Raw genomic sequence first — 25,296 nt, 5'->3', positions numbered from 1 at the left:
CACTGACAAGACGGCACAGTGAGGCACACAGAGTGAGGCGACTTGCCGAAACGTCTGTGCTTTTAGTCCCCTTGTGGAATTAAAAATACTGAAAACATGTTGAGCACTCAAGAGTGCTTCTGATGCTATAATTAAACATGTTGAAAAGGGTTTGAGCTTGTTAGTTGTCTGCAGACCTGCTACAAAAGTATTCAACTTAACTCCACCTTAGGGCAAGTGAGCAAAGTGTGGACCTCAGTCCCTCAGATGATTTGCTGTAGAGGTCAAACTGCAAATGAATAAAGCAAGGAGAGGAAAATAACATAAAAAAAACAAGAATTCAATAAATGTGAAAATTTTGAGGGCATGGCAGGACAGAATAGGCAAGATCAATGAAGAAAACACACAGCAGGCATTATGGCCTGGCAGTAAAGGAAGAAACGAGTGGAGGAATGAAATTATCATATTTAAACACAGTTGTTTACAGTAAAATGAGGGAGGAAGGAAAGACGAAGGGAATCCTGTGAACTGATCAGCAGCGGGAGGGTATTAGATATATCACTGAGTAGAACAGATTATTATCTTGTCTTTCAGGTGTGTGTGTGTAAATGCAAACGTGTGTGTGCGTATCAGCATAAACAGATCACTGCAGTGTTTCTGGGATCTGAGCGAGTGAAGTGATGAGCGGACAGATTCCTGGACTGACTCCCAATCCTGTATGTGTGTGTGTGTACGGAGTGTGTGCCTGTTTGTGTTTGAGAGTGATACAGTATAATCTCTTCAGGGAAACTGCAAAATCATTGCCAAGAAAGTGTGGCTATATTCAGAAATGGGGTGTATTAATTGCGTATGAAATGAAGAGAAAAATAAGAAATAGGTAGAGCTCAGCGAGCTTGATAGCGTGCACGTGGACAAAACACACACACACACACACACACACACACACACACACACACACACACACACACACACATGTACTTACCAGATGTTCTGGATTGATTTGCTGATATTTCTCCTCTCCTGGTGGGTGTGGCTGAGTGAATTTGAATTCCAGTTGGCTGTGTGTGGTTGTCCTTCATCATTTTGAAAATCAGGTGTTCCTCAGTGTGGGTAGTGAGACTGCTGCTTAGCCAATAACCCCCCAGCCCTAAAAGATTGAGAGTAAAAGTTACAGGGGGCATACCAAAAACTCAGTAATTCAGTTGGCAGAATATATGCCCCATGTGCTAAGGCCATTAGTCCTCAGCAGCGACCGTGGGTTTGATTCCAGCCTGCAGCCCTCTGCTGCATGTCATCTCTTGTCTCTCTCCCACTTTCCTGCCACATCTTCAACTGTCCTGTCGTCATACAGACAACAAAAGCCCCAAAAATACACAAACACAAAAACAGCCATAAATAAATGCAATCAATCAAAAATCTTTTATTGTCCCTGTCCCAGCTTACGTACAAAAATCAATGAAGTGGATGATGTACAACATGTCTTTGTACAGTTTTAAATTGACTATATATGAAAAAGGATTAGCAAATGATCACATTCTGTTTTATTTATGTTTTACACAGGGCCCCAGTGTCCCAATACTGTTTTATATTCCATAAACGCCTCTGCTTACCCTGTTACAAAATCATCCCACCACTGTATCCACAATCACAAGCTCTGACTGTCATTTACATGCTCTAAGAAACATTTTGAATATCTGGATACAAGATAAATGAAATACAAAGACAGATCATGTAATGTCACACTGCTATCAGTTGGACGTATGGCTAGCAGATGGAAATAGCAATGCATTTGCTTTGCTATCTGACTCCAACAGTGTGTGATTTTGTATTGATCTGATGCATGGAATAAGTTTTTGGCTATGACAGTGCATCAGTGCTCCAAAGAATACAAAGCTGCTGTGTAAGTTATAGAATCCGGTTATTCATTTTCATGGTTTATATATTTAAAAAGTCTGCCCACACTCTTATATAATACATGTGATGATTGAACAAATTTAATAAAAGGTATTAAGTGTCATTTTTTAGTATATGAAGGACTGAGAGAGCTTCAAGTGTTTTTGCAGAACATTATGATGCAACAGTGAAGTCAACTTTTGACCTACAGATATTAAATGTCAGCAATTTATATCATTTTATCTTATTAGACATTTGTGTAAAATGTCATAATTTGTGAAGAAGTCCTTCAGTTATGGCCAAAAACATGTTTTGAGAGGTCACAGTGTAGTTTATATATACATATAGTGACCTAAACCATCATCATTCATTGTCCGTAATCGCTTATCCTTGAAGGATCGTGGGGGCTGCAGCCTATCCCAGCTGACATTTGGCAAGAGGCAGGGTACACCCTGTATAAGTCGCCAGTTCATCGCAGGGCAGTGACCTTAACCTTTGATCACCAAAATCTAATCAGTTCATTCTTCAGTCCCAGTTGATGTTTTGCGTGATGTTATGAATCCCCTCAAGGTGTTCCTGAGGTATCCTGTCCACAAGAATGGGATGGACTAGAGGTCACAGTGACCTTGAGATTTGACCACCAAAATCTAATCAGTTCATCACCGAGTCCAAGTGGACATTTGTGCCAATTTTGAAGAAATTATCTGAACTTCTTGAGATATTGCGCTCATAGGAATTGGACATACAGATGGTGGATGACCACAACAGTTGCTGGCACTGTGGCTTATCTACAACATGGTTACAAATAGATGAGATAATTAAATCTTTTCACCCTTATAGTGTGCGCTATCAGCCGTCTCTTTTTGGAATTAAGAGCAAAAGTTAGATGTATAAATCCTACACACAGAAGCTTTTATAAAATCACGACGCATCCATTACATTTGATACAATAATCCATGTGTGCATTGAGCAGCAGCATCTGTACCAGACCATTATTGCTTAACAAGCCTGTTCAGCCAATCCTGACAACTGCAATGCAATTACCGGAGTTTTCATCTTTCTCTCCAGTGGTTAGCCAATCAATTAATACCACTGACTGGATGGTGGATCTACTAACCAGTCCAAATCAGCTGCAAATGAAAAGAGGAAGGAAGGAAAAGGAGTGAGACAGGGAGCTTCAAAACTCACACAGAAAATGGAGAGGGTTGAAGCTCTTTGGAAAAAAAGAAAATGCAAAAATTACTTAGAAATGCTGACAAAGATACCACTTTTGAAGTCTGTTTTTCTGCCTGTTTCTTCATCCATTTGTCTGCTTTGATTTGAGCCGCCTGCCTCTATCTCTTCTCTCTTTCTCTCTATAGAGGTTTGGCCATTGTCCTGCCTGTCTGACTGTCTATCTGTCTGTCTCTCTTCCTTTCTGTTCGACTGGATGCACATGAGACAGAAACTGCACACTAACAACCTCATTTTCTGACTGACCGGGTGACAGGGAGTAAGAGCAGAATGGAGAGAGAGGTGGAAAGGTAGAGCAGGAGACATATAAAACCTGTTGGATCTCAGCCCTGCCTGGAGAAAAAAAAATACAGGAGACAGATGGAGGGATGGAGGGACATAAATGAGTGTGGAGTGTTGTCAAGGTGATATTCCTCCTCTCTAACCTTTCTCTCTCATTAACTTTGGAGCTTTAACGATGGTGGCAGAGACAGTGCGGGGTTTGACGAGCGGCTGGCTGCACGGCGTGAGGAGGGTGGTGGTGCCCTTGTGTGAGTCTCTCACTGTCAACCTTATTCATTTACCGCAGGCCTGACGATGAAATACTGAAAAGCTGGGCTTTCAGACCAGCTGAAGGAAAAGGTTGATGGCATCACTTTGGCCCACAGCAGTTTACTTAAGCAAACAAAGTATGAATTAGAAATCAAAACAGTAAGTGCTGTTTGAAATACATGTAATTCAACAGCCTTGGACAAAAGTAGAAGGTATAATGAGCACCACGATAAATTATTCCGTCTGATTCAATCCAAATATTATTACTTTAACTCTGATGCAATTTGGAGGTGCAGGCTAGACTTCCAACAGCCTTGCCGGACAGTCTTAGCACTTCACAGACATGACTCATTTACAAATCATTAGTGTAAGAAAACAGAAAATCATTTTCAAAACCCAGACTCAGTTAATGTCAGAAGAAGTTCCTAAAATCATCTTCTTACAGCAGTATTTGTCTGGTGTGGTTCAAGGTGAAAGAAGCAATGAAAGAAAAGAGCAGGAGGAAAAAAAAACAATCCAAAGACGTAGAATTAAATGTCTATGTATTCTCTCCCTAGCAAAGGTAGTGATTGGTAATAAACTATAAGTACAATAAAACAAAATCAACGTAAATACCTAAAATACAAAAAACCCACAAGGTTGTGCTGCACAAAGCTTTGTATATATTGTAAACTGCATTTTTCCAGCGTTTTCTAGACAGCAATGACTGATGTTAACAATTTGTTTTCAGGGGTGTTGTATAAGAAAGATGACATTGCACTGACAACATATGCCTTTCAACATCCCTCTCAAAGGTAAAGTCAAAGTAAACTTTGTGTGCCATGTGAAGGACATGCATTATTATCTACACGTTTCAGCTGTGAAAAAAAAACAAGAAGAAAAGGCTGTATTGTCTGTGAGTGTGCCATTTTGATGAAATATGGATATTCACAAGCTTCTGACAGGGGGTCTGTGTAGGTCTGTGTGTGTGCCTGTGTTCACCTACAGTTCAAAGGGATAGTTCAGACTATTTAATGTGAGGTTGTATGAAGTACTTATCAATAGTCAGCATACTGGCTTGCCTACAGTGGATGGCGCTTGGCGTGCCCTCAGTTTGGAGATGCAGAGAGGAGCACCAGCACAGAAGCCGAGCAATGTAACGCTGTGGAAAGGGTCAGCAACCAATGGTCTTTTAGCCACTTATAAAAGCTCCACCTAAAAAGAATCAATATCAGTTTAAGTATATGCTATATTTTAGAATATTTTCACTTCTGCTATTAGACAGCCTTTTCTGATGGGAAACAACCATTATATGAAGCAACCAAACATCATAAGTGAAATCAGTGACTTTATCTTGCAGAACATGGGAGTTGCTGGTTTGTTGATCTTTTGTGTTACTGTGTGACTTTGGCATTTTAAAATGACAGTTTCACCAAAGTCACACACTGACAGAAACAAACTAATAGATCGATCCACTGGTAGACCAGCAAATCCTGTGTTCTGTAAGGTAACATTACAGATTTCCCCATGGAGTTTGGTTGGTTTGGAAAGGCTATTTCATGGCAAGGCAAAGTGGTGAAAATATTCAAAATATAGCCTAACTTTTAGGCAGACTCTTTTTAAAGTGGTTACAGTACCTTTTGTCGTTGTACACTGCTAAGCTTCTATGCTGATACTCTCTGCCTCTCCAAACCAGAGGCATGCTGACTACGATCTATTATAGGCAATACACTGTTGATAAGTACCTCATACAACCCCACATTAAATACTCAGAACTATCCCTTCAAGAAATATCAGTAAAAAAGAAGCGTGCAGACGTAGACAGACGTATATGTAGGCAAAAAAAAAAAAAAGGTGTCTCAGGAAAGCTTCCCTTGGACCCACCAGTAGTAAATTATTGGTGTTTGTCCCCCATCTCTCGTTTTCCACCAAGCAGCCAGCGCTCCTCTGGGTTTAAAACTCATTTTCATCTCTCTTGTAAGCTCTACGTTTTTACATATTTGTTCTAAATCCTATTATGAGGCCTTTGTGATATGAATAACGCTTGCAAATTGGAAAGTATCTCCAGGCAAATGTTGGACACAGAGGTAATCTTCACAATCTAATCTCTTGAAGCACAAAAACAGCAACGGCACTTTCTGATGTAGTTTATAGGAAGACATGAACCAGTTTAAAAAGGAAAAAAATCCCTTAATGAAATAGGAGCATGAAAATTCAGACACACGCACGCTCTCTCTTTTAACCTACCTGTTGGGTCTGAATCATACAGCGAAGTTTTGCTTGTGTGCGGCGAGTCACAGTGTGTGTGCTCTGGTGTGCCGGAGTGACCAGAATTCACGTCCAAACCCAGAGGCGGAAACCCGTCCAGATCACAGAGCTGCTCTGATCCAGACCCAGCACCCTGTTTGTGCATCACCTACAGGGATATGGAGACAGATGGAGGGATCCAGGAGAAGGAGGGATGGATGGAGGAAAGGGGTAGGTGGAGTAAAAGGGAAGGAAAAGAGATCAAGTTATTATGAGATGGAGAAATGATACACAAAAGCATAAGGATAGAAGGAAGAAATGGAAAGAAGAAATAGGGTGTATTTGGGGGGCATGGAATTAAGTGAAGAGAGTCCAGGATAATACGGAATTAATAGTTTGGTCTCACAGTTTGAGTTCCATTTCTATTTTAACTAAATCAGTTCAAAGGACAAACTGAAATTCAATATCAATTTAACTTTTATTAAGATAGGTAAGTGTGTGAAAAACTGTATTTTTCCATTTTCTACTGTGTAAATGCATATTAATAATCCAACATCTTTCACTAGAGATTATTCCCTTCTCTCCCTGTTTCCTTTGTTTCCACTTGATGAATTGATTTTTAATTAACCCCTGGAGCTGGTGAGAGCATCTCACAACGGCGTGGTGGGTTAGCTGTTCTTTCCGCGCAAGTGTCCTCCTGTGAGACGAGGGGGGGGTGAAATGAGGAAGCTCTGTTTAGTTAAGATTAGATCTGATGCATTAACATGCTAGCCATAGCACCGCAAGACACTGCAGATGGGCCGGGAGAAAATAGGAGGGAAGGCATGAGGGAATAGTGCTGCTAAGAGCGAGGAAAGAGCGAGGATGGGGAATGACAAGAGGAAGACAGGGCAAAAAGAAAGAGAGAAAGAGAGGCATAACAATGAAATGGCAAGAGACCAAACACAATGATACTGTGTAGCAGCAAAAATTGGAGTTGTCTTTGTGCAGACCAATGGCTTCCCATATCAAAAAGGATGTTGCTTTGGCCTAAACTAAAGCTAAAACAAAAAGGAGCAAGGGGCAGAAGACAAGAGGACAAGAGGACGGAGAATACTGCCCTACAATGGCAGAAAGCAGTAACTCCAGAAAACTGGAAGTTGGGGAAAAAAGGGTTTAAAGTTTTCAAGCTGAGTAAACTGTAATGGACACTTAGGATTTAATTCCTTCATGTTATGTCTTTTTGTACTGATTATATCACCACAAAAACATAACTGACGTAAACCTTTGGAAATTTTTCAGGAAATATGATCCAATGGAAAGCAAAATACCAGCAAACAAAACTTGTTCTTTGAGCTAAAATTAATGTCACACATTTAATATGTTTAAATAAGTGATTTGAAAGTAGGTCAGTCCCGCCCTTTTTCGATCTCTGCTCCGACAGTTGAACAAGCCTGGTCAGTTTTCTCTTTCCCTGTTTCCTGTATTCAGATATGCGATCTGAAAAGAAAACCAAATTTGGTAGACGGTTAAAAGATATTGCAGGCTGACCTGTACAAATGACATTTACTCACATTCTAAGTTAGCTAATGTTCGCAATATATATTCAATTATTATTTAACACATAGGGATATTTAGTCAAGGCTAGTTGTGGCTAGCTCTAGCTAGCTTTAGCAGGACTTGGTTGTTGTTTCAACTGCACATTTAACATGCAGTTTTCTTTGGAATTACACCTTACGACAGCATAAAAAACGTTTCATGGCAAAATGTCAACAAGCAAGTGCACATTGCCTTTGTAGGGCAGGGTAGATAGATGACCAAAGCAAAGACAGGAAGAGAAAGGTATAAGAAATATATAGAAGACAGGAGAGGAGAGAAGAGATTAGGTCCAAGCAGAGAAAGAAAAAGAGCTAAAAAAAAAATACTATCTAATCATTTTAGGAGCAGTTTGATTCAGGTCCAGAGGCCACAGATAACCACCATCTTCACAATCATGAACCTCATTTTGCTCCAGCTTTTTAATAAAGCACTACCCCCCCACGCACACCTTATTTTTTTCATTCCTCTGTCACACTATAAAGGATTCATACCATTAAGTGGCTGATAGGTCATTTGGGACCATTCAAGCAGTGTCTTTTTAATCCACTCTGTTTCTCTTTTCTTCCCTCAATGGTGCGCACCTTTAACACGACTGCCTTAGGTGTCCCTGAGCTATAGATGAATAATGTAAAGTAATTAGTGTGATACAAATGTTATCTAATAGATCAGGTCAGCTACAATAAGAACCTCTAACTGTATGTCACTTAAGACTTTTCATTCTATGGAGCGATTATGTCTGGTGTAATGATGTGGCTTTCTAAAACTTGCCCATTTATTAATTTTATTATCCAGTCTGAGATACTTCAAAGACAAACTTTAGCATATTATTATCACAGCCACTTTGGAAAAGCTTTCACTCATTTGTCAGCAATCAAATATTTTAACTCATCTCATCATCATCAGGTACAGAAGCTGCAGTCGGTATTCTTTGATTCAGATCCTTGTGTTTCAATATTATATATGTTGTTTTTGGATGAATCTTACTGTTGCATTAATGTGTATGCTGCATTTTATTGCTGTAGATGTTTAAGACTGAGCTAATTTTCACTGCTTTATATAGCTTAACTTTTAACTTTCGGGTGGTTTAATCTACAGCAGTGCATCATATTCTGTAAGATCATCATATGCTTGTAGCATCGCTATCCTCTGAGAACCATGAATCTCTAAAAAGTAAATTTTTTGTGACCAAAAGAGCCCTGCTTTCAGCTTTGTGAAAATGCAGTTTCCAACTAATCCATAGGATTTTTTTTAGTTTATTTACCTTGAGAAGTAGGAGAATTTTCTCAACCTAGATTACAAACATTCAAATTCAAGAACAGTACTTGAACAAATATACTTAGTTACGTTCCACCACTGCAATTTTATGCAGTCAAAAATTGTGTATGCCTATAAATTGTGATATAACGGTGATGTGTACCACTGCATATAAACAAAGGGGTATGCTGGCTTCAACAGGGTGGCTGTGAGAGAGAAATGTCTCAACAAAAGTAATGAGTTGGTATCGCATTGCTGGTCACACAGGAACAATGACTTCACGCCTTTACCTGAGTGCTATTAAATTTTGGTGTTTTCTTTTGAAAGTGATTACCATTGGTTGCAAGTGGACAAAATTATGGATTGAATCTCACAAGCTAATGTTATTTACACTGATCTGAAGAGAAATCTCTTTTGTATTGATTACTGATTGTCAGCTTGGCAACCTCTTATAAAACATTCTTACAGCTGAACCCTGTGAATGCATAATATTCCTTTACTGACAACAGACCTGTGCTGCCTAAATTAAAATGGTGCTATTACAGCTCTCCAGCCCAAGGTCTTCCCTCCAAGAAACAAAAAGCACATGGGAATATGGAAACATGTTACCATGGATGGTTCTGACAGCTGTTCTTGCTCATCCGTCAGCAAATCTTTTTCTCTTTCTGCATCTGCAGCAACAAAGGAATCTTCGAGATGAGATATGGCAGGATTCCCTCGCTCTTCTTCTCTGGATCTCCCTCTGGTTAAACGCCCGTGTATCTGTGGTTCCTCGTCTGAGGAGTCTTCTTCATGTAGAGCCAGACCCAGGCTATCGCTGGACATTTCGTCTCCACTATCTTCATGAAAAATACACACACATACAGACGCATTTTACTTTACTTTCACCATAGGTACATTTTCATCTGTAACATCAAATGAATTTTTAAAAAAATATGATGCAAGTGTCCTTGACAGTGCCACACACGCGTCAAGCTCTAATAAGCTGATAAAGCAGGCGTTCAGTGTCAGAGTGGTCAAAGAGCTGTAGGAGGGAGTGAGGGAGATCCAAAGATGAAGGAAAACACAGACATGATGGATGAATAGAGGACGAGAAGTAGAAGTGTGAAATCAGGACATGGGACTAAGTGAAGAAAAAGCAATTCTAAAGAGACAGAAAATCATACCCTATACAGTAAACTCACATTAATATTTTATACTGTAAATACACGCACACACAGACACACACGCAAACATTCAGAGTATTTCTGAGTACTCTTCTCTTTATGTGCAAAAAGCACTATGCACAAATAAATTTCTCCAACATGTGTATCTAAAGTACTCTTGTGTGGATATCTGGGTGTGTGTATGAGAAAGAAAGTGTGTATTTGCATCAGTGAATTCTAGTGTGTGTGTGTGTGTGTGTGTGTGTGTGTGTGTGTGTGTGTGTGTGTGTGTGTGTGCTGTATACTAAGGGAATTCAGGGCCATTCTTTATAGTGTAATTACCTTCCTGTCTGTTCTAGCATTATGTCAGGTATTTACTTAAAACCCTAATCGATATTAAAAAAATAAAGAACACTTTTTATGGTCGCATCTAAATTGGCTCTGACAGCCCGGTGGAATAAAGGGAAGCCATTACTGCTGAGATCCAGAAGCGTTTTATTCATATAAACTGCCTGGCCATTGAGAATTGTGTTCAGGCAAAATGTAGCCTGGCACTAAAGTGTTCTATCAGGAATCACTTTACTGCAAGACCTGTGCCTCCCCAGCCATAAATATGAATTCTTTCTTCCTTTTTTTGTCACCTAAACCTTGGCCCGCAGACATTTTGTTCGGTCTCTGGAAATCTCACAAATAATACTGTCTTTGAAAAGCAAAATGTGTCAAATCAATATATGAGATTCTAGCAAAAACAGACTGCAGGATAAAGATATGCTGTATGTAAAAATAGTAAGAGTGCCATGAAAACCTACATCTACCTCTGATGTCATCTACCTCTACTGACTTAAAATTTTATCAAAGAGGTAATGTGCACTTAGACATGTTTTTTGAGCTCTAAACTAAATGATTTTACTGTGCTGTGATAAAACACATCAATGCTGGTGTTAGTTTTGACATTTCTAAAGAAATTTCTAAAAAAAAAAAAAACTAATCATCAAATCATCCTGAACCTTGCACAGCAGGATAGCTGAGATAGAGTTGACAGTTTAGGACTCCTCCACGTCATGAGACTTATATTATTAAAAAAGAACAGCAACAACTGTCTTGACTGGGAGTCTGTTAAATGGCACTAATTTTCAAATGCATCCTTCTCGAGACTCATCATATGAAAGGACTTCACGGTTTTTCTAACCTTCTGCTCAGTATTTTTTCAGTTTTGGCACTTTTGATGACTGTAGAAGCACCAGCATTCTAGTTAGTGACACTCCCCCGCAGAAACACACACTGGAGAGCATCGAAGCCTCTCTGAGCTGCTAGCATTGGCTTGATTAGCCACAACACAGGAACAACACAGGCATGTTTTCAAAAAGAGTCACGGTGCTTCTAGTAATTCTCGGACTCTCTTTATCTCAGTGTTGCTCCACAGACACAGAGTCTGAAAGCGGCTGCCCATGGTTGGTCAGCTCTGACTACTAGCTGTGGCTACACAACGCAGCCACAAAAGCACACCCCCTACAGTGGTTTTCTTGTGCATCCCCACTTCAAAACCCTCCTCGATCCTTGCCACCTATTAGCATTTTTCAAAATTATGCAGAGCCTAATTTAACTTGTCTACTTGGAATTTCATGCATGCCTCTTTAGAGATCACTCTGGTAAGAGCCTAAGAGATTAAAAAAAGACAAAAAAACAGACATGAGAATAAATTCAATAAAGCTGAGTCACTGTTAAACTTTCGAGTATGGTGTGGGTGGCTGTTGAATCAGATGTTTGTAAGATGTGACAACAACAGTGATGAAGGTCAAAATTGTTGCAGCACTTGTAATACTACAGAGGAGCAACTTGACTCTGAAATACAACACATTTCAGTCTTCTGACATGCTGCTTGTCTGCCTTTGGCTCCAAGTTGTGTTTATCCTTATTACACCAGTGGCCTTCATTAGGTAGTCAACAACTTCATTTGAACAATTCATCTATTTCTTTGCTTTTATAAAAAAAAAAAAAACGATAAAGCACAGCAAAACAGAAGGCCTGAAGTTTTCACATTTCCTTTTTCCTTTGCTCGTGGGTGAATTAAACCAGAACCCCACTTTGACAACTTCAAGATCTATGCCATGAGAACTTTTTATAAAATGCTGAGTAGAGGTGGAAATGTTCTTTCCAAATCACGTGATCTTAGTTAGAGCTGTTAATTATATGAGGTTTAAATTGGCAAATGCTTTTTGAATAATGAGGAATCTTCTGCGGAGAGCTGAATCTCATGAGGGACCAACAGAGAAGAAGAACTGTATCATTGGCATACATATGAATGTAGGAGGGCTTATTTCTGATTGTATGTGTTGTTATTTATGTAAATAGCAAAGAGCTGTGTATGAAGTCTTGGTAACAGGGAGTAGGCGTGGCACCTGATGTTCCAGTTGTAGTCTCTGCCCCCAATTAGACACACATTCTGAGATCTGAAGTCCAAATCAAACTCCCATCACAAAGTAGTGGTGCATCATAGCTTGCATGTTGCTTAAGTGCACTGATACAACTGATACAATCATGACAAGAACAAAAAGCAGACTGCATGCAAGACAGACCCTAACCATAACCTAAAGACTGGACAAACCACACATAACAATTGTTTCCACTAACTTTCTCATTTTTTTCAGTCTTTGAAAGTCAGGAAGGAGCATAAAACCTGCGACCGAGTAAATACACAAGACAACAAACTGAAATAGGGGTCAACCGATATTGTTTTTCTCAGGGCCGACAGATTACTAGAAATCAACAAGACCAATAAGAAATATCTGGAACCGAACATTTGCAGTAAAAATAAATGATCTTGGTGTCAACATCAAGAATAACACCACTTCCACAGCAAAACGTCATTGAAATTCCTCTAACTACACGTTTAATTGAAATACAACTTTTCACATCAATCAATCAACCAATCATATAGTGTTGTCAGCAGGATATTAAGTGACATCACAGAATGGTAGCACATTTCTAAATTGATTTGTCTTACCAGCAATCAGATTTAAAAAAAAAGAATTGATTCTAGATGTGAAAATGCTGAATAACGGATCCAATATTATTATTATAATTGACCAGGCTAATAATCAGAATGGTCAGTTCCCTACACCGAATAACTGGGCAGTAACGTCTGGCAGTAGATAACCCTGCAAGAATGCCAACTGTCAAATATCCTTGTATCAAAAGAGGCACAGACAGCAACCAGCAGCTTTGGCTGAGATCCTGGATGGAGACTTATGAGCCACACAGACGGTATAGTTTTATAGTCTACAGTGGGAATTGGAATTGAGTGAATTTTCTGAAACAAGTGTCAGATGCTAATATAAAAGATGATATGAAAAATTGTTATGAGATTGACTGTTAGTGATTGGATCTGAAGACTAAAGATTATAATCTTTACATACACCATACGACTTTATCTGCCGTCTGTCCGTACCAACTGACCCAGACTGGAACAGACCTGGTCCAGCTTGGTCCTAACAGTTGTCATACCCAAATCATATTAACAGTTGTAATTTGTGTCCCTGCCTTTCACCTCTAAGAAATCTCAGAATTTCTGACACAGGCCATCTCCTATAAATAGTAAACTTAATAATCTTAGCACCCATTTAAATAGCATATTTTTAGTGTATGAATTCTTGAGTTATGATAAGTGTGATCAGTTCATCTTTGAGTCCATGTGGACTTTTGTGCCAGATATAATGAAATTCCGTCAAGGCGCACCTCAGAGATTGCATTCACAAGAATCGGACAGGCATGAGTGAACTTCATCTTTGTGCACCAAAATTTAATCAAGTCATTCTTGAGTCCAAGTGGATGTTTATGTCATGTTTGGAGGAATTACCTCAAGGAGTTCTTGAGAGATCGCGTTCACAACAGTGGGACAATTGGACAAACCCAAGAACATAATGCTGCCACAGCTGTCCCCAGCACGGAGGCTTAAAAAGTAAACTTTGTGTGTCTAATTCAGTGGTTCCCAACCTTTTTTGCTTGAAGCCCTCCCATTTGTATAAAAAATAAGTATAAAAAATAAATAAAATAAAATAAATAAATAAATAAGTGGTTCATTCAAAAACTTCATTTTCAGAAAGTAACATCAATTCTAACTGTTCCCTTTCTAATAACCTTTATGTTTGGTAAGGTCTCCTTTCTAGTGTAAGCTTCATATTTCTTCTTTTAACAACCCAACAGAGTAGGCTTACACATTTATCCTTGCCAGAAGAATAATAATAATTCATTATCACAGAGCTTAAGAGGTCTCAGAGGTACGGCCTTATTTAGTAGAGGACAAACATGTATATACTTTTGTTTAAATTGTAGTTTAAGTTAAAACTGTTCAAATCTAATTTTGACAACTTCAGAGCTGGCAAAGCCTTAGGAATCCCATGTGATTTTTGCCGCCCCCCCCTCAGCCGGGCTTGGACCTCAGGTTGGGAACCAAAGGTCTAATTGATGTCATAAGGTATGTCATTATTACAATCCACTTACCTACTGATAGCTCCTCTTCCTCTTCCATTTTCACAGCTAAAGGGGGATTCTGGATGACATCTAACAGATGTGATGGGAGTATCGGGATACACTGTGCATCCTGAAGTGACAGGGCCGACTTGTTGTCACCAGAGATGAGGGAAGAGGATATAAAAACTGCAGCATCCTCATTTGTTGGTGTTGACCTGTGTCTAGAATCTGAATGCTGGGGGGACTCATTAAATAGGGATGCACTGGATAGGGTTTTTACAGGCGGACTTGGCTCCAGATGTTTCAGTGGTGGATGTGGACTGGAGGACACAGGTGACGGAGGCGACTGGAGTTGATTATCTGATATGAGCGATTCCAGGTCACAGAGGGAATGTCGGGATTGGCTTGAAGATTCCAGATTGCTTGCAGTGGATTGGGAAAGCTTCAGTGATGAGATTGGTTCTGGGCATAACTGGGAAGATTGGGGTTGTTCTGATAACAGAGATAAGTCTGAGCCTTTTTGAAGTGGGGTTGATTGGTAAACTTTGGGCAATAAGCTCGACTCGGTGGAACCTGATGGTGAGACCGTGAATGTAGATCTAACGGAGAAGGACACAGATGGAGACGGGGAGAGATGCTCTTCTGGGATTGGTGTTCTGGCACTAGCCAAAGGAGAACCATCAGGTGGAAATGAGACAGGAGTACGTAAAGATTTAGGGATCTCAGTTTGAGGATGTGTTAATGAGGGAGACGATGAAAGTCGAGGTTTTGATTTATGGACGGCGGGGGAACAATTGGGCTTTTGTGACGCTGAGGTCGGTGTCTTGATTGATTTCTTTGAAGTCCTTGGAGTCTCAGCAGTGGGGCTGGCTGATGGCTTACTTTTAGAGGGCAATGCTGTGCAAAAGACAACACAAATAACAATAAGGACAGTAGCTGCTTTTGCAGGCATGTGGACATGTTATTTTTTCATTAAAGAAAAACACACAACAGAGTTTTTCACCAGCATAGTGAATGTTTGAAATGTTTGTCCTTGACTAGAGCTATGTGCACAACACTGATTTACAATCCAATATTTCATTATATTTTCCAGCATGGCCAATATTCAATACATGTGATCAAATCAACTTTCACAAATGACTTACATGTATAAAGGACAACACACCTCCAGTGGATCTTCGCATTTCATACAATACAGTTTAACTTATCATAACAGCCAGTTTTTCAATAGTTAAGAGTACTTTCTTAGTTTTACTCACAGCACAAAAACCACACCACCACACACAAACCACATACAGCTTACATTTTCTTAAGTGTTCTGTTTGTGAAGTCTGAGGCTTAGCTAGACGGAGCTCCTGAGCTGCTTTGGGTTGTGCTGGTGCACTAGACAGCCTGGGCTGTTGTGCTGGACTGGAAGAAAAGCGGCTGACTCTGGAGGATCCATCACTGGTTAAGGATGTTTGGGACACCAGTGTTCTTTCTTTACTGAGGGCCTCCTGAACAGAGGGAACTCTGTGTGGGAAATAGAAGACTTTATGCACCTGTTAAGGGCTACACACCTCCCTAAAACTTCACATTGCTATTCTTAACAAGCTTGTGAAAGATTAAACAGACGTTTTGAACAATGGGATTCTTTAATATGTACTTATTATGTTACAGTAATGTGAGGTTTATCCTGCACCCACTGACTATTGAAAACAATGTCTTCAAATCCTGCTCTTTCTATTGTGTTAAGATGTTCATGCTAAGACAAATCGGTGACTGGACGGGAAAACAAAACAAAGTATTTTCTTTTGTCTCAAAAGGAACAATTCACTGAATTCACTGTGGACGTCCACAGTTCACTTGAATGTTTACCAGCTGCTTGAGAATGTTCTGTAATCACACCTCACATAAATTTTTGTTTGTCACCTCATCAGTTTCATCTACTAAACTGCTACACAGGTGCTCAAAATTTCTTCATACATTTCCCTCCTGATAGACATCTTTTATAAAATCTGTGTGTTTGACTGTAATCTCTTGACTACATGTTGAAAAACTGATGAAAAACACCTGGTTGCTAATAATTAGACACGCTTTCAACCTTTAGTAAACGAACAGTTTACAAGTCCCTAAATGAAATGCCTTGTTCTGTCCTACAGTCTTGACACATCTAGTCAGGTAAACCTTTCTCACACTTGTAGGGTGAATCTAGCAGCCACCTGTGATGTCACAGTGGATACTTTTTTCCAAAACTGATGCTTACTTTCTGTTGTTGTCCATCCTCTGATCAGCAACAAACTCCCCATCTATGTCTCTCTGAAGAAAACCAAAGAGAGCAGCAACATCACACACGTGAATGAGACAGAGAGCGAGAGAAAGAATATGCTGGTATCTGTGAAGCCTTGTCTGCAGGTGTAAGTGCATGGGTGTCAGCTCCCCCATTTGTCCTGTCTAGACTCACTGCGTGTGTTCATGAAGGTAAAATACTTTTGTAAAAAATGCTCCAGTCATTCTTACCTCATCCAGGACTTCTATGGTGAAGCACGACTCAGGTGGAGTAATCTGAGGCTCAGTCCTGCCCCTGCTGACAGGGACAGCAAACAATGATGCACAGTAGCGCTGGAAATCCTCCTCCTGAGCTGTAAACGCACACACACATGCACACACAAATCAAGACAGGGCATGAGGGAAACAGAGCAATGTAATGTGTTGCAATGTGAGGGACTTGGGGCATTAATTTTGTTTGTTTCTTTTTTGTGGCCATTTTGTCCCACGGTTACATTTTTCAGGTTGTTTTTTTTAGCTACTGTGAGAAAAACAGTCACATAAATGAAATAATTAAAAAGCATGAATTAATTTGTCCTTTAATGATGAAATTCAATACTTGCATTGACAGCAATGAAGGTGACTGAAATGCAAACTTGAATGACAAGTGATGAAACCGTGATGAAAGATAAACAGAAGAATCAAATCAAATTTGTTTTAATTAAATAGATCATTTAATTAAAATCTCGCATTTGAATTAAACTTTTATAAAATTAGGGTTTTTTTTCTTTTGTATTTGTGTGTGTGTATTCTTCACCTCAGGGATCCACCTCCAAGCTTCAAGGGAGGTACCGCACTGTCACTTTTAATTAAGAAACGACCAGGCAATTAGAACCAGTTAATGTGAATGTTTACAATAGCGTAAAAAAAGTAAAAAAAAAAATTAAAAATATGAAAGATGTGAAAGATTCCACTGAAAATGCCTGGAAACCTGATACTAATGGGGGACATTTTCTTCTCTTGTACCCTCCTTCTCCAGGGATCACAGAGAGCCACACACTCGGGTCTGCTTTAATCCGATATGTTGTTTCAGTTGAAAGATGCTGCCGACACAGCAGGGGGTGAACAGATATTTACACCACCCTGCTGCTCAAAGGACAGCAGACACATGTGGTGATCTACAGTACCTGTAAGTCTGTGTGATTATCTGTTGTTTGCATGTGTTGATATCAAGCAAATCTACAGATAAGATTGAGCCAGAATATTCTTGAAATGGTGTACAAGAATTTGGTGGAAAGCATCTTGCCCGTTAACATGGTCGCATGATAGGGACATTTGGATGTTAAGTGCAAAAGGAAAACTGTTAAGAGTGATTAACACGGTCAGTAAAATCACAGGGAAACCAAAGAATCAAATAAGCAGATATTTTTTTTTATCACTAACCCAAGTTGCCTTCACTGCAAGACAAGCTTCCCGCTTGGGATAATAAAAATTGTCTGAAGTCTGAGGTGTGAAGCAGCAGACATGTACTACATGTCAAAATGAAGGCACTTGACATAACAACACAACAAGTTCCATCCTTCGTACCCAGAATTTTAACCATTAACCTCAGGAAGGCGCTTCAGGCTGCCATAAGCCACCAAAAATGTCTATAAGAAATCATTTGTCCTTACCTCATACTGTACCTTGCTGAATTTGTACATTTGTTGTTTGTTTTTTGGAGAATTTCAGCATTTTGTACTCTTTGTAATAGGCTAATTAACTGCACTTGAATTGTATGTGATTGAACTGTAAGCTCTCACAATTTTTGCTATGGCAACAGTAGCTCCTTTTTTTTTACTTAATTGCAGAAACAAATATCACCTATGACAGAAATACAATCACAGGCATTGGAAAAGGAAGCATGGGGTATGGATTACAGCGCAGGGGACCCTGAGACGATCATCGATGGAGTTGGCATCTTTTCAACATGCAGTCGGATCAGCTAGACGCACCGCCGAGGACTACCTCAGGAGGAGAGGGGGGATAAGAGCCATGGTTCAGCTGGCACTCAAGGCTGCTCCTCGCTAATTGGACCCAGGCTGGCCAAACAACAGGAAACCAGAGACTACTGTACCACAGAGAGACCTGCTCTACAACAACTTCGATCAAGGCGTGCTGCACTTGACGGGTGGATGATGCACCAAGCTGAGAGGACCCGACACACAAGAATCTGATAGGATGAGGGGAGGAGGACGCTGATGATGCTTTGTGCACAAATCCATTCATACATTCAACTTGATGCTAATTCAAAAAATGCAGTACAGAATTATTTACTGGGTGTATATGTTCATATGTAAATAACGGATTATACTGGTTTATTATTTAGTTCACATATACATATGTATATAATTTAATGAATTATCTGTATACTCTGTATGTTGTACTTGTGTGTAGCATGAAGGAACTACAATTCTAATTTTGTTGTACAACCCTGTGTTGTATAATGACAGTAAAGGACCTTGAGTCCTTGAAAATGTCTATAATAAATCATTTGTCCCAAGTGTAATTTAACTGTTAACTTTTTTTTTTTTTTTGCAGAATTTCACACTCTTTGTAAGAGAACTGATGAACTGCATTTGAATTATCTATGAGTGAATTCTAAGCTTTCGCAATGTACTGTTTTTTATCATTGTCGTATCTGCAATCTATGGTAACTGTGATGAAGCTAAATACTTTCCACATCATGGATAATTCATTATATTTTAATATTGTGCAACTGTCCTGTTTTGTACTACTGTCTTATTTGTAACCCATGTTTATTGTGGTGAAGCAAAAGACAATTTTCTTCATTCTGGACAATAAAGTTCTGACCTTATCATGGTTATTACTTCCTGACAGTAACAATAATAACACTGTATGTCAAAATTTCATTTTCTTTCCCTTGATTTGTTTCCAGTATATGTCTTAGTATCATTGTAAGTTACCTGTCTGTGCCACCTCCCTATCCCTCTCTCTCTCTCTCTCATACTAACAATCATTTGATCATGTCACCACATGGGTCTGACAGCTCAGGAAAATGAGAATTTAAAACGAGGGAGAGCTCCCCCCATGATTCCGGAAAACAGCTTTTATTATTCATGGGCACACACGTATGCCACTCTTTCATATTCAAAGACAATAGAGGAGGAGAAACTGTGCAACCTGTTGTAATTGGCATGCGTTAGAAAAGTTTGAAGCAGGTGGAAGGAATAGTTTATCAGCTGCTGAGCAGCTCTACATTTCCCAAAGACACTGCTGTCTTCCTCACATCTGCATATCACTGAAACAATAGAATATCAATTATTAAGCTGTGAGCAAAGAGAAATGAAATTCATGATGTGAATAACTGTTTTTAGTAGGAAAGGATGGGTATATTGAAGAGCGGAAGTGAAATAACCACTTTTACGATGAATAGTTTGAGAAAGCTTCAGAGGTGTGAGGGAACAATAACTTGTGTGACGCTCTATCTTGTGTCAAGCATATAGTAAGAGCTGTGAGTAAAGTTATTTTTTTAAAGCCACTGGAAATTAAAATCCTCAACAGCCTGCTAACTGTGTAATTTAGGGTCTTATGTACATAATAGTAAGCATCTAAAAAGTAGTAAAAATCTAGTTTTAATCCAAAGTTGAAATACTGTCATTTTAGGTTTGTACACTTTCCTGGTATTGGGTTTGAACTGGGCATGATTATGCAAAAATTATGCAATTAATTCCATCAGCTGTCACACAAAATGGATCGACCAAAACATCTGTGCTCCCACTAAAACTTGCTCTTTGAGTCTGAGCTAACTCAACTGTGTGGAACAGAAGCTGTTATATAACTTCAGATTCTTTTGACAAATGCAGTGGGCTAAATTCACCTCGCTGAACACGGTAGTTGTTGATCCATCGCTGACTCGATCCACAGCAAATAACTTTAGTTCGGCTTGAAACTAACATGTTCAAACACAAAAATCATTAATAAACTAGCCAAGCAAGGCAAAGGTCCAGCAACTTCTGTGTTCTGTGAGGTAAAATGACTGTTTTTGTGTTTTTGTCAAAGATGTCTGGTGCATTTGAAGAGAGCGTAGATGGCTGCTTCAATAGACAGCCAAGTAACGTGGTGAAAATATTCTAAATATAGCATTAACTTTAACAAAATTGATTTTTTTTAGGTGGCTAAAATATTTTTTTTGCTGCTGCCCCTGTCCACAGCAGTACATTGCTTAGTTTTCATGCCAGGACTCAAGAGAGAAATGTCAATTAAAATGTGATCTGCTACGGCAAAGAGAAATAGTCTAAACAGCAAAATTAGCTGTTTTTTGAACTAAGTTTTACAGTTAAAGTTACGAATGTTTCTCTGATTTTAGTGGAAGCTTAATTAGACACTCAACTGTGATATCATATGTGCATTTTTACCATCTTTTAGCCACATTTCCAGAGTCTTTAAAATATAATTGCCTGTCTGACTTTATGGGAAGCACTGAACATGCAAAACAAAATTAATGGTAATTAAAGTCTGTGTACCGTCAAATTTTATGTGTACAGTATGTAAAGAATGTGCATGGGTAGTGCAGCAGGTTTGTGTGTGTGTTTAATTCTCCCAGCACACATCTGTGTCCTTCACACTGTCCCTTTTTATTTCCCTTCCTATCTTGAACCCTAGATGTCTGAATGGATAAATGGAAGTATTGATGGATACATGTATACGTTCTGATTTGGTCCTCTTGTCAGATCACCCCATTCACTGCAGCACCACCTAAACAGCACACACGCGTCTCCTTCACACTGTCCCTCTTGATTTCAGAGCTTACCTCTGCGTCCTCCTTCCCAGTCTAACCTGTGCAGTGCAAGGCCAGTGAGAGAGTCTTTGTGAGAAGCTCCAGGCTGCCTGTGAGGGGTGACTGGGGAAGTTCATATTTTTCCTCTTACTTAGTCCACATCCTCAAACCCAGCAGTGTTTATCTTCTCTTTGTCTATTTAATGTACTCAGAAGGTTATGTTTAATCCCGTCCCTCACATCCCATTTCCTATCCCTTTGCTCCATCCATCCATCCATCTCTTTTTCTCCTTACATACTGCTCTTTACATGCAGCAGCCTCACTAGCCTTAGGCTGTTTGCATTTAGGCTTTAGGAAGGAAAGAAAAATCATATTTCACTTTTTGTGTCCTCTGGTCTTGCATTTTTATCTTATGCTATGTCAAACTGTATGTGTAATAAGAAATACACGCGAAAAAGTGTGTGTAGTGCAGCAGGTTTTTCTCGCAGTCTTGCACCGTCTGTATGTTCACTAACCTGTAACATAATGTAACTTACTGTAGAAAAGTCCAGCGCTTCCTGTAGAAATCCTTACACCAGGCCTATTCAATGAATAGAAAGGCTAGATTTAAAAAAAAAAGTGCCAAGGTGCCGGACATTTACATTCCTTGTCTGACCTGTCGGTTAGGAATATGAATGTATAAATCAATTCACATTTTTATTTTTTTCTCCAATTAATAAGTTTTCACATTTGGAAGAAAACCATTTAATAAAAAAGTTATTTGTTAATTTGTAATCCTAGATTAGAAGTAGAGTTTTTTTTTTTTAATAAACACAATGTTTCATTTAACATCTTTTTTCATTCTGTGTCACTCTGCTAAATCCCCCCTGTATAAACAGTCTGATTTAAAAAGTTTTACAATAGTAATCTTTGTTTCTGATGGGAAATGAGCTCCTGACACCAGCCAAATACTGGTACAAATACTGGTAGATTTCAGACTTAAAATAATGAGTGCTAATGAATACCTACTGAACTGGAACATTTATCTACAAACTTTTTAATTTCAAAAAGAGAATTTCCCACCCTGTTAACAACAAGCATAACCAATCAAGCAGCTAATTAGCTTACTAGTAAAATTATGGTCTTCTGTAAACTTGTTAGAGGGTTGTTTAAATAAATAATAATAACACAATAATTTATACTTTTTTCATATTTCGGAGTGATCAAAGGGCTGGACTGAGGTCATTAAAGGTCCGGATTCGGCCCATTGGCCACCTAATGAATGAGCCTTCCTTACACACTATAGGGCAAAATAACCCAACCTCGGCTTCAGGAAGGCTTTCACTTCATACTTCTGTTTGCTTAATACATCTTTTGAAACATCCTTGAAAACCATATGACTAAAGTGTACCATACTTTCATAACAAATTGTCAATTTTCAGGGTCAGTGTGGGGTTAATGAGAATTTTGTGACTACAAAACTGGGTCGTGGGACAGAGGAGGTTGAGAAAACCTCCTTCGGGGGGTTTTCTCAAGAGCAGAGCATTTTCCACTAAACATAACTTCAGCATATAACGACTTGTAACAAATGTCCAATCTTCTGAAGTAAATGACTCTGACTGAACTTTGAGCCTTCAGCCTCATAACAACCGACATCTGACCAAAACAGTCTGGTCCCCTAGTAGCGCTCCCACCATTATAAAGTATCCAGAGGTTATTCTTAAATTTCATGTCTGTTTTTCTGTGTGTCAAACAACAAACAAGAAATCCACCTAAAGTTCAGTGTTGTATATTTAAGTCCTTCTTCAGTGCTGCTGGTCATACTGGGGGCTAAAAGCTTTTTTGAACAATCAACCACAAAGTGGGAAGAGTGTTATTTGTATGTTTGGAATGGGATTTATAAAAGTGCAATCCCCGACTGAAAGGCAGGCATTAATAAAGACGCTGAGGCAAGAAGAGCAAGAAGTGAGAAAAGTACAAAGCTGCCTATGTATAAAAGTTGTAATACTTAAGAGACACAAAGTTGTTTAAAGCTGTATAGTGTTACTTTTTAGACTATTGTTAAAGTATCTCTGATTTATTAGATCAGGCATGATGGAGAGCTGCAAAATATATTGCTTATTTATAATACGCACCTTAGTCCTTTAAGGACACTCCAGTTAGGATGAAATGTTAGTCAGAACTCCAATTTACTGCATTAAATTTGTGTGGTTGTCTTGCCACATATTAAACGTGTCTTCAGGGAGCACAGGAACAATTTGACCTCGAAGATTTTCAAAGAAGCGACTATTTGAGATGGACAGCTATGGGGAAGGGGGCAAGCAAGGACTTGCAGATCCTAACAAGGTCGAGATTGGAGTGAATCTTGATTGATGTGATGAGAGGCGGTTGACAGCCCCAGGGTCCAGAGGTTTGGAAGGGGAGAGATAACCGTGGTCTACCCATCTCCTGACAGCCTCGGCTGGGGGCCAGACAGCCAGGACACTCCCCTGACTGATGAGCTCCAGGCCCTGGGCTTCAGACTCGCAGGGCAAAGACCCCACCCCACCCCCTCTCCCTGCCCCATTCCTTACCCAGGCAGAGTGCAACCTGTCAGGCATGAGCCGCCTCTAACGGCCCTCTGCCCACACAATCACAGGCAGTGATTACCCGTCACACCGCCACGGATGGATGGGCAGGCACTGATACGTCTGACCCGCTGAGAGGGAGAGGTTTTTTACTTTTGCTATCGTGTGTTTCTAAATGCGTGTCTGATGTGTGTGTGCGTGTGTGTGTATCATCTGTCAAACTACTCTTACTACTCTCCTTAGCTGTTTTCTTTGTTTGGTGTGAGAGCCTGTTTGAGTATGGACACTGCGTCAGAAAGGTGGTGTGTAAAGCAGGAGCACACAACTGTCATACTGACAGTATGTCAACATCATATTTTAGTGTCCAAATGTGCTCAGGGATGTAGATGATATGCACCAACATCACTTTCCCTCCAGAGCACACACCCCGCAGTCAGAATGAGTGGCAAAACATCCTACAACACGGCTGCCTTTAGCAGGGGAAACCACACAATTCTCAGAGTAAAACAAATCATTATCTGCTTAAATTGAAGGTAGTTGGACTCAACAGTGAGCCTTACAATTTACCAAAGATAGATGGACATTGACATCTGGCATGGAATCAGGCTTCCTGACATTTATATGTACCTGATTTCAACATGGGAGAAATGCACAAGGCAAAGAAGGCATCCAAAAGCCTGGATGCTGGTTGTGAAGTTACTTCAAGGCGTGATTTGATGGTGAAAATGAAGTGATGAGAACACTAAAAGTAAACCAGTTCTGGACAGGTTTATGCAGATATTTTAATTTTACTTCACAGGGGAGTCGTGGGGGAAAATGACCCTACTTCTCACTTAATTTATGACTTCAGTAAACAGTTTCCTCATGAGTTTATGGTCTCAATTGCATTTTGTACATTATAGTCTTATTTAGAGTAAAATAGAAGATAAAGCAGGGTGAGTGAGGCTACCCTGTGATTTAAAGGTCATTTTCATGAGTCCGTCCAGTGCCACATATAAATTCACGAAACCCGGCTCAAACTGTCAGACCAGACAGTGCTGATCAATATTCTGTTACTAGATTGCCTGTTTCTTACTTACAAAGGTTTTAAAAACATAATTTAATGACTGTTTAGCTTTAATATGAGAAAGCAACCAGGCGGCTGGCTCATGTCTGGAAGGGAAGCCAAGATTTTGAACGTGTTGTTTTTGCATTCAGACACTGTCTTTTTCTGCTTTCCAACAGGGCCTCCTGACACCCAGATCAAACTGTAAAAGATAGTGCTGATCAAACATGAATCAAGATTCTGATCCCATATTTCTCCCTTAAAAAGTCTTCGGTGACTGTTCACTTGTGGTACGAGAAAGATCACTACAAGACGGCAACATTCCTGATACAAAATGGCAACTGCAAATCCATGGTTCAGTGCCCGAAT

General features: G+C 39.6%; 1 protein-coding gene across 2 annotated transcripts in view; it reads right to left on the bottom strand.

The window, feature by feature from the left end:
- zbbx (zinc finger, B-box domain containing) overlaps window positions 1–25,296 on the bottom strand; it is an 88,523-nt gene that overhangs the window by 11,878 nt on the left and 51,349 nt on the right. For both annotated transcript variants that reach the window (XM_084716384.1, XM_084716385.1), the window contains exons 12-18: window positions 16,809–16,930; window positions 16,555–16,607; window positions 15,613–15,821; window positions 14,340–15,206; window positions 9,304–9,533; window positions 5,863–6,031; window positions 962–1,126 (exon numbers count right to left, since the gene is read on the bottom strand). In XM_084716384.1, coding sequence (XP_084572510.1) covers window positions 962–1,126; window positions 5,863–6,031; window positions 9,304–9,533; window positions 14,340–15,206; window positions 15,613–15,821; window positions 16,555–16,607; window positions 16,809–16,930 — 1,815 coding nt within the window. The remainder of the gene's footprint in view (window positions 1–961; window positions 1,127–5,862; window positions 6,032–9,303; window positions 9,534–14,339; window positions 15,207–15,612; window positions 15,822–16,554; window positions 16,608–16,808; window positions 16,931–25,296) is intronic.

This window comes from Lutjanus erythropterus, chromosome 4, assembly GCF_056507025.1.
Source record: "Lutjanus erythropterus isolate fLutEry1 chromosome 4, fLutEry1.hap2, whole genome shotgun sequence".
In the NCBI taxonomy this organism is placed as follows: domain Eukaryota; kingdom Metazoa; phylum Chordata; class Actinopteri; order Lutjaniformes; family Lutjanidae; genus Lutjanus; species Lutjanus erythropterus.
The sequence above is the reverse complement of the archived record's forward strand: the minus strand, read 5'-3'. Positions and strand labels throughout refer to the sequence as shown.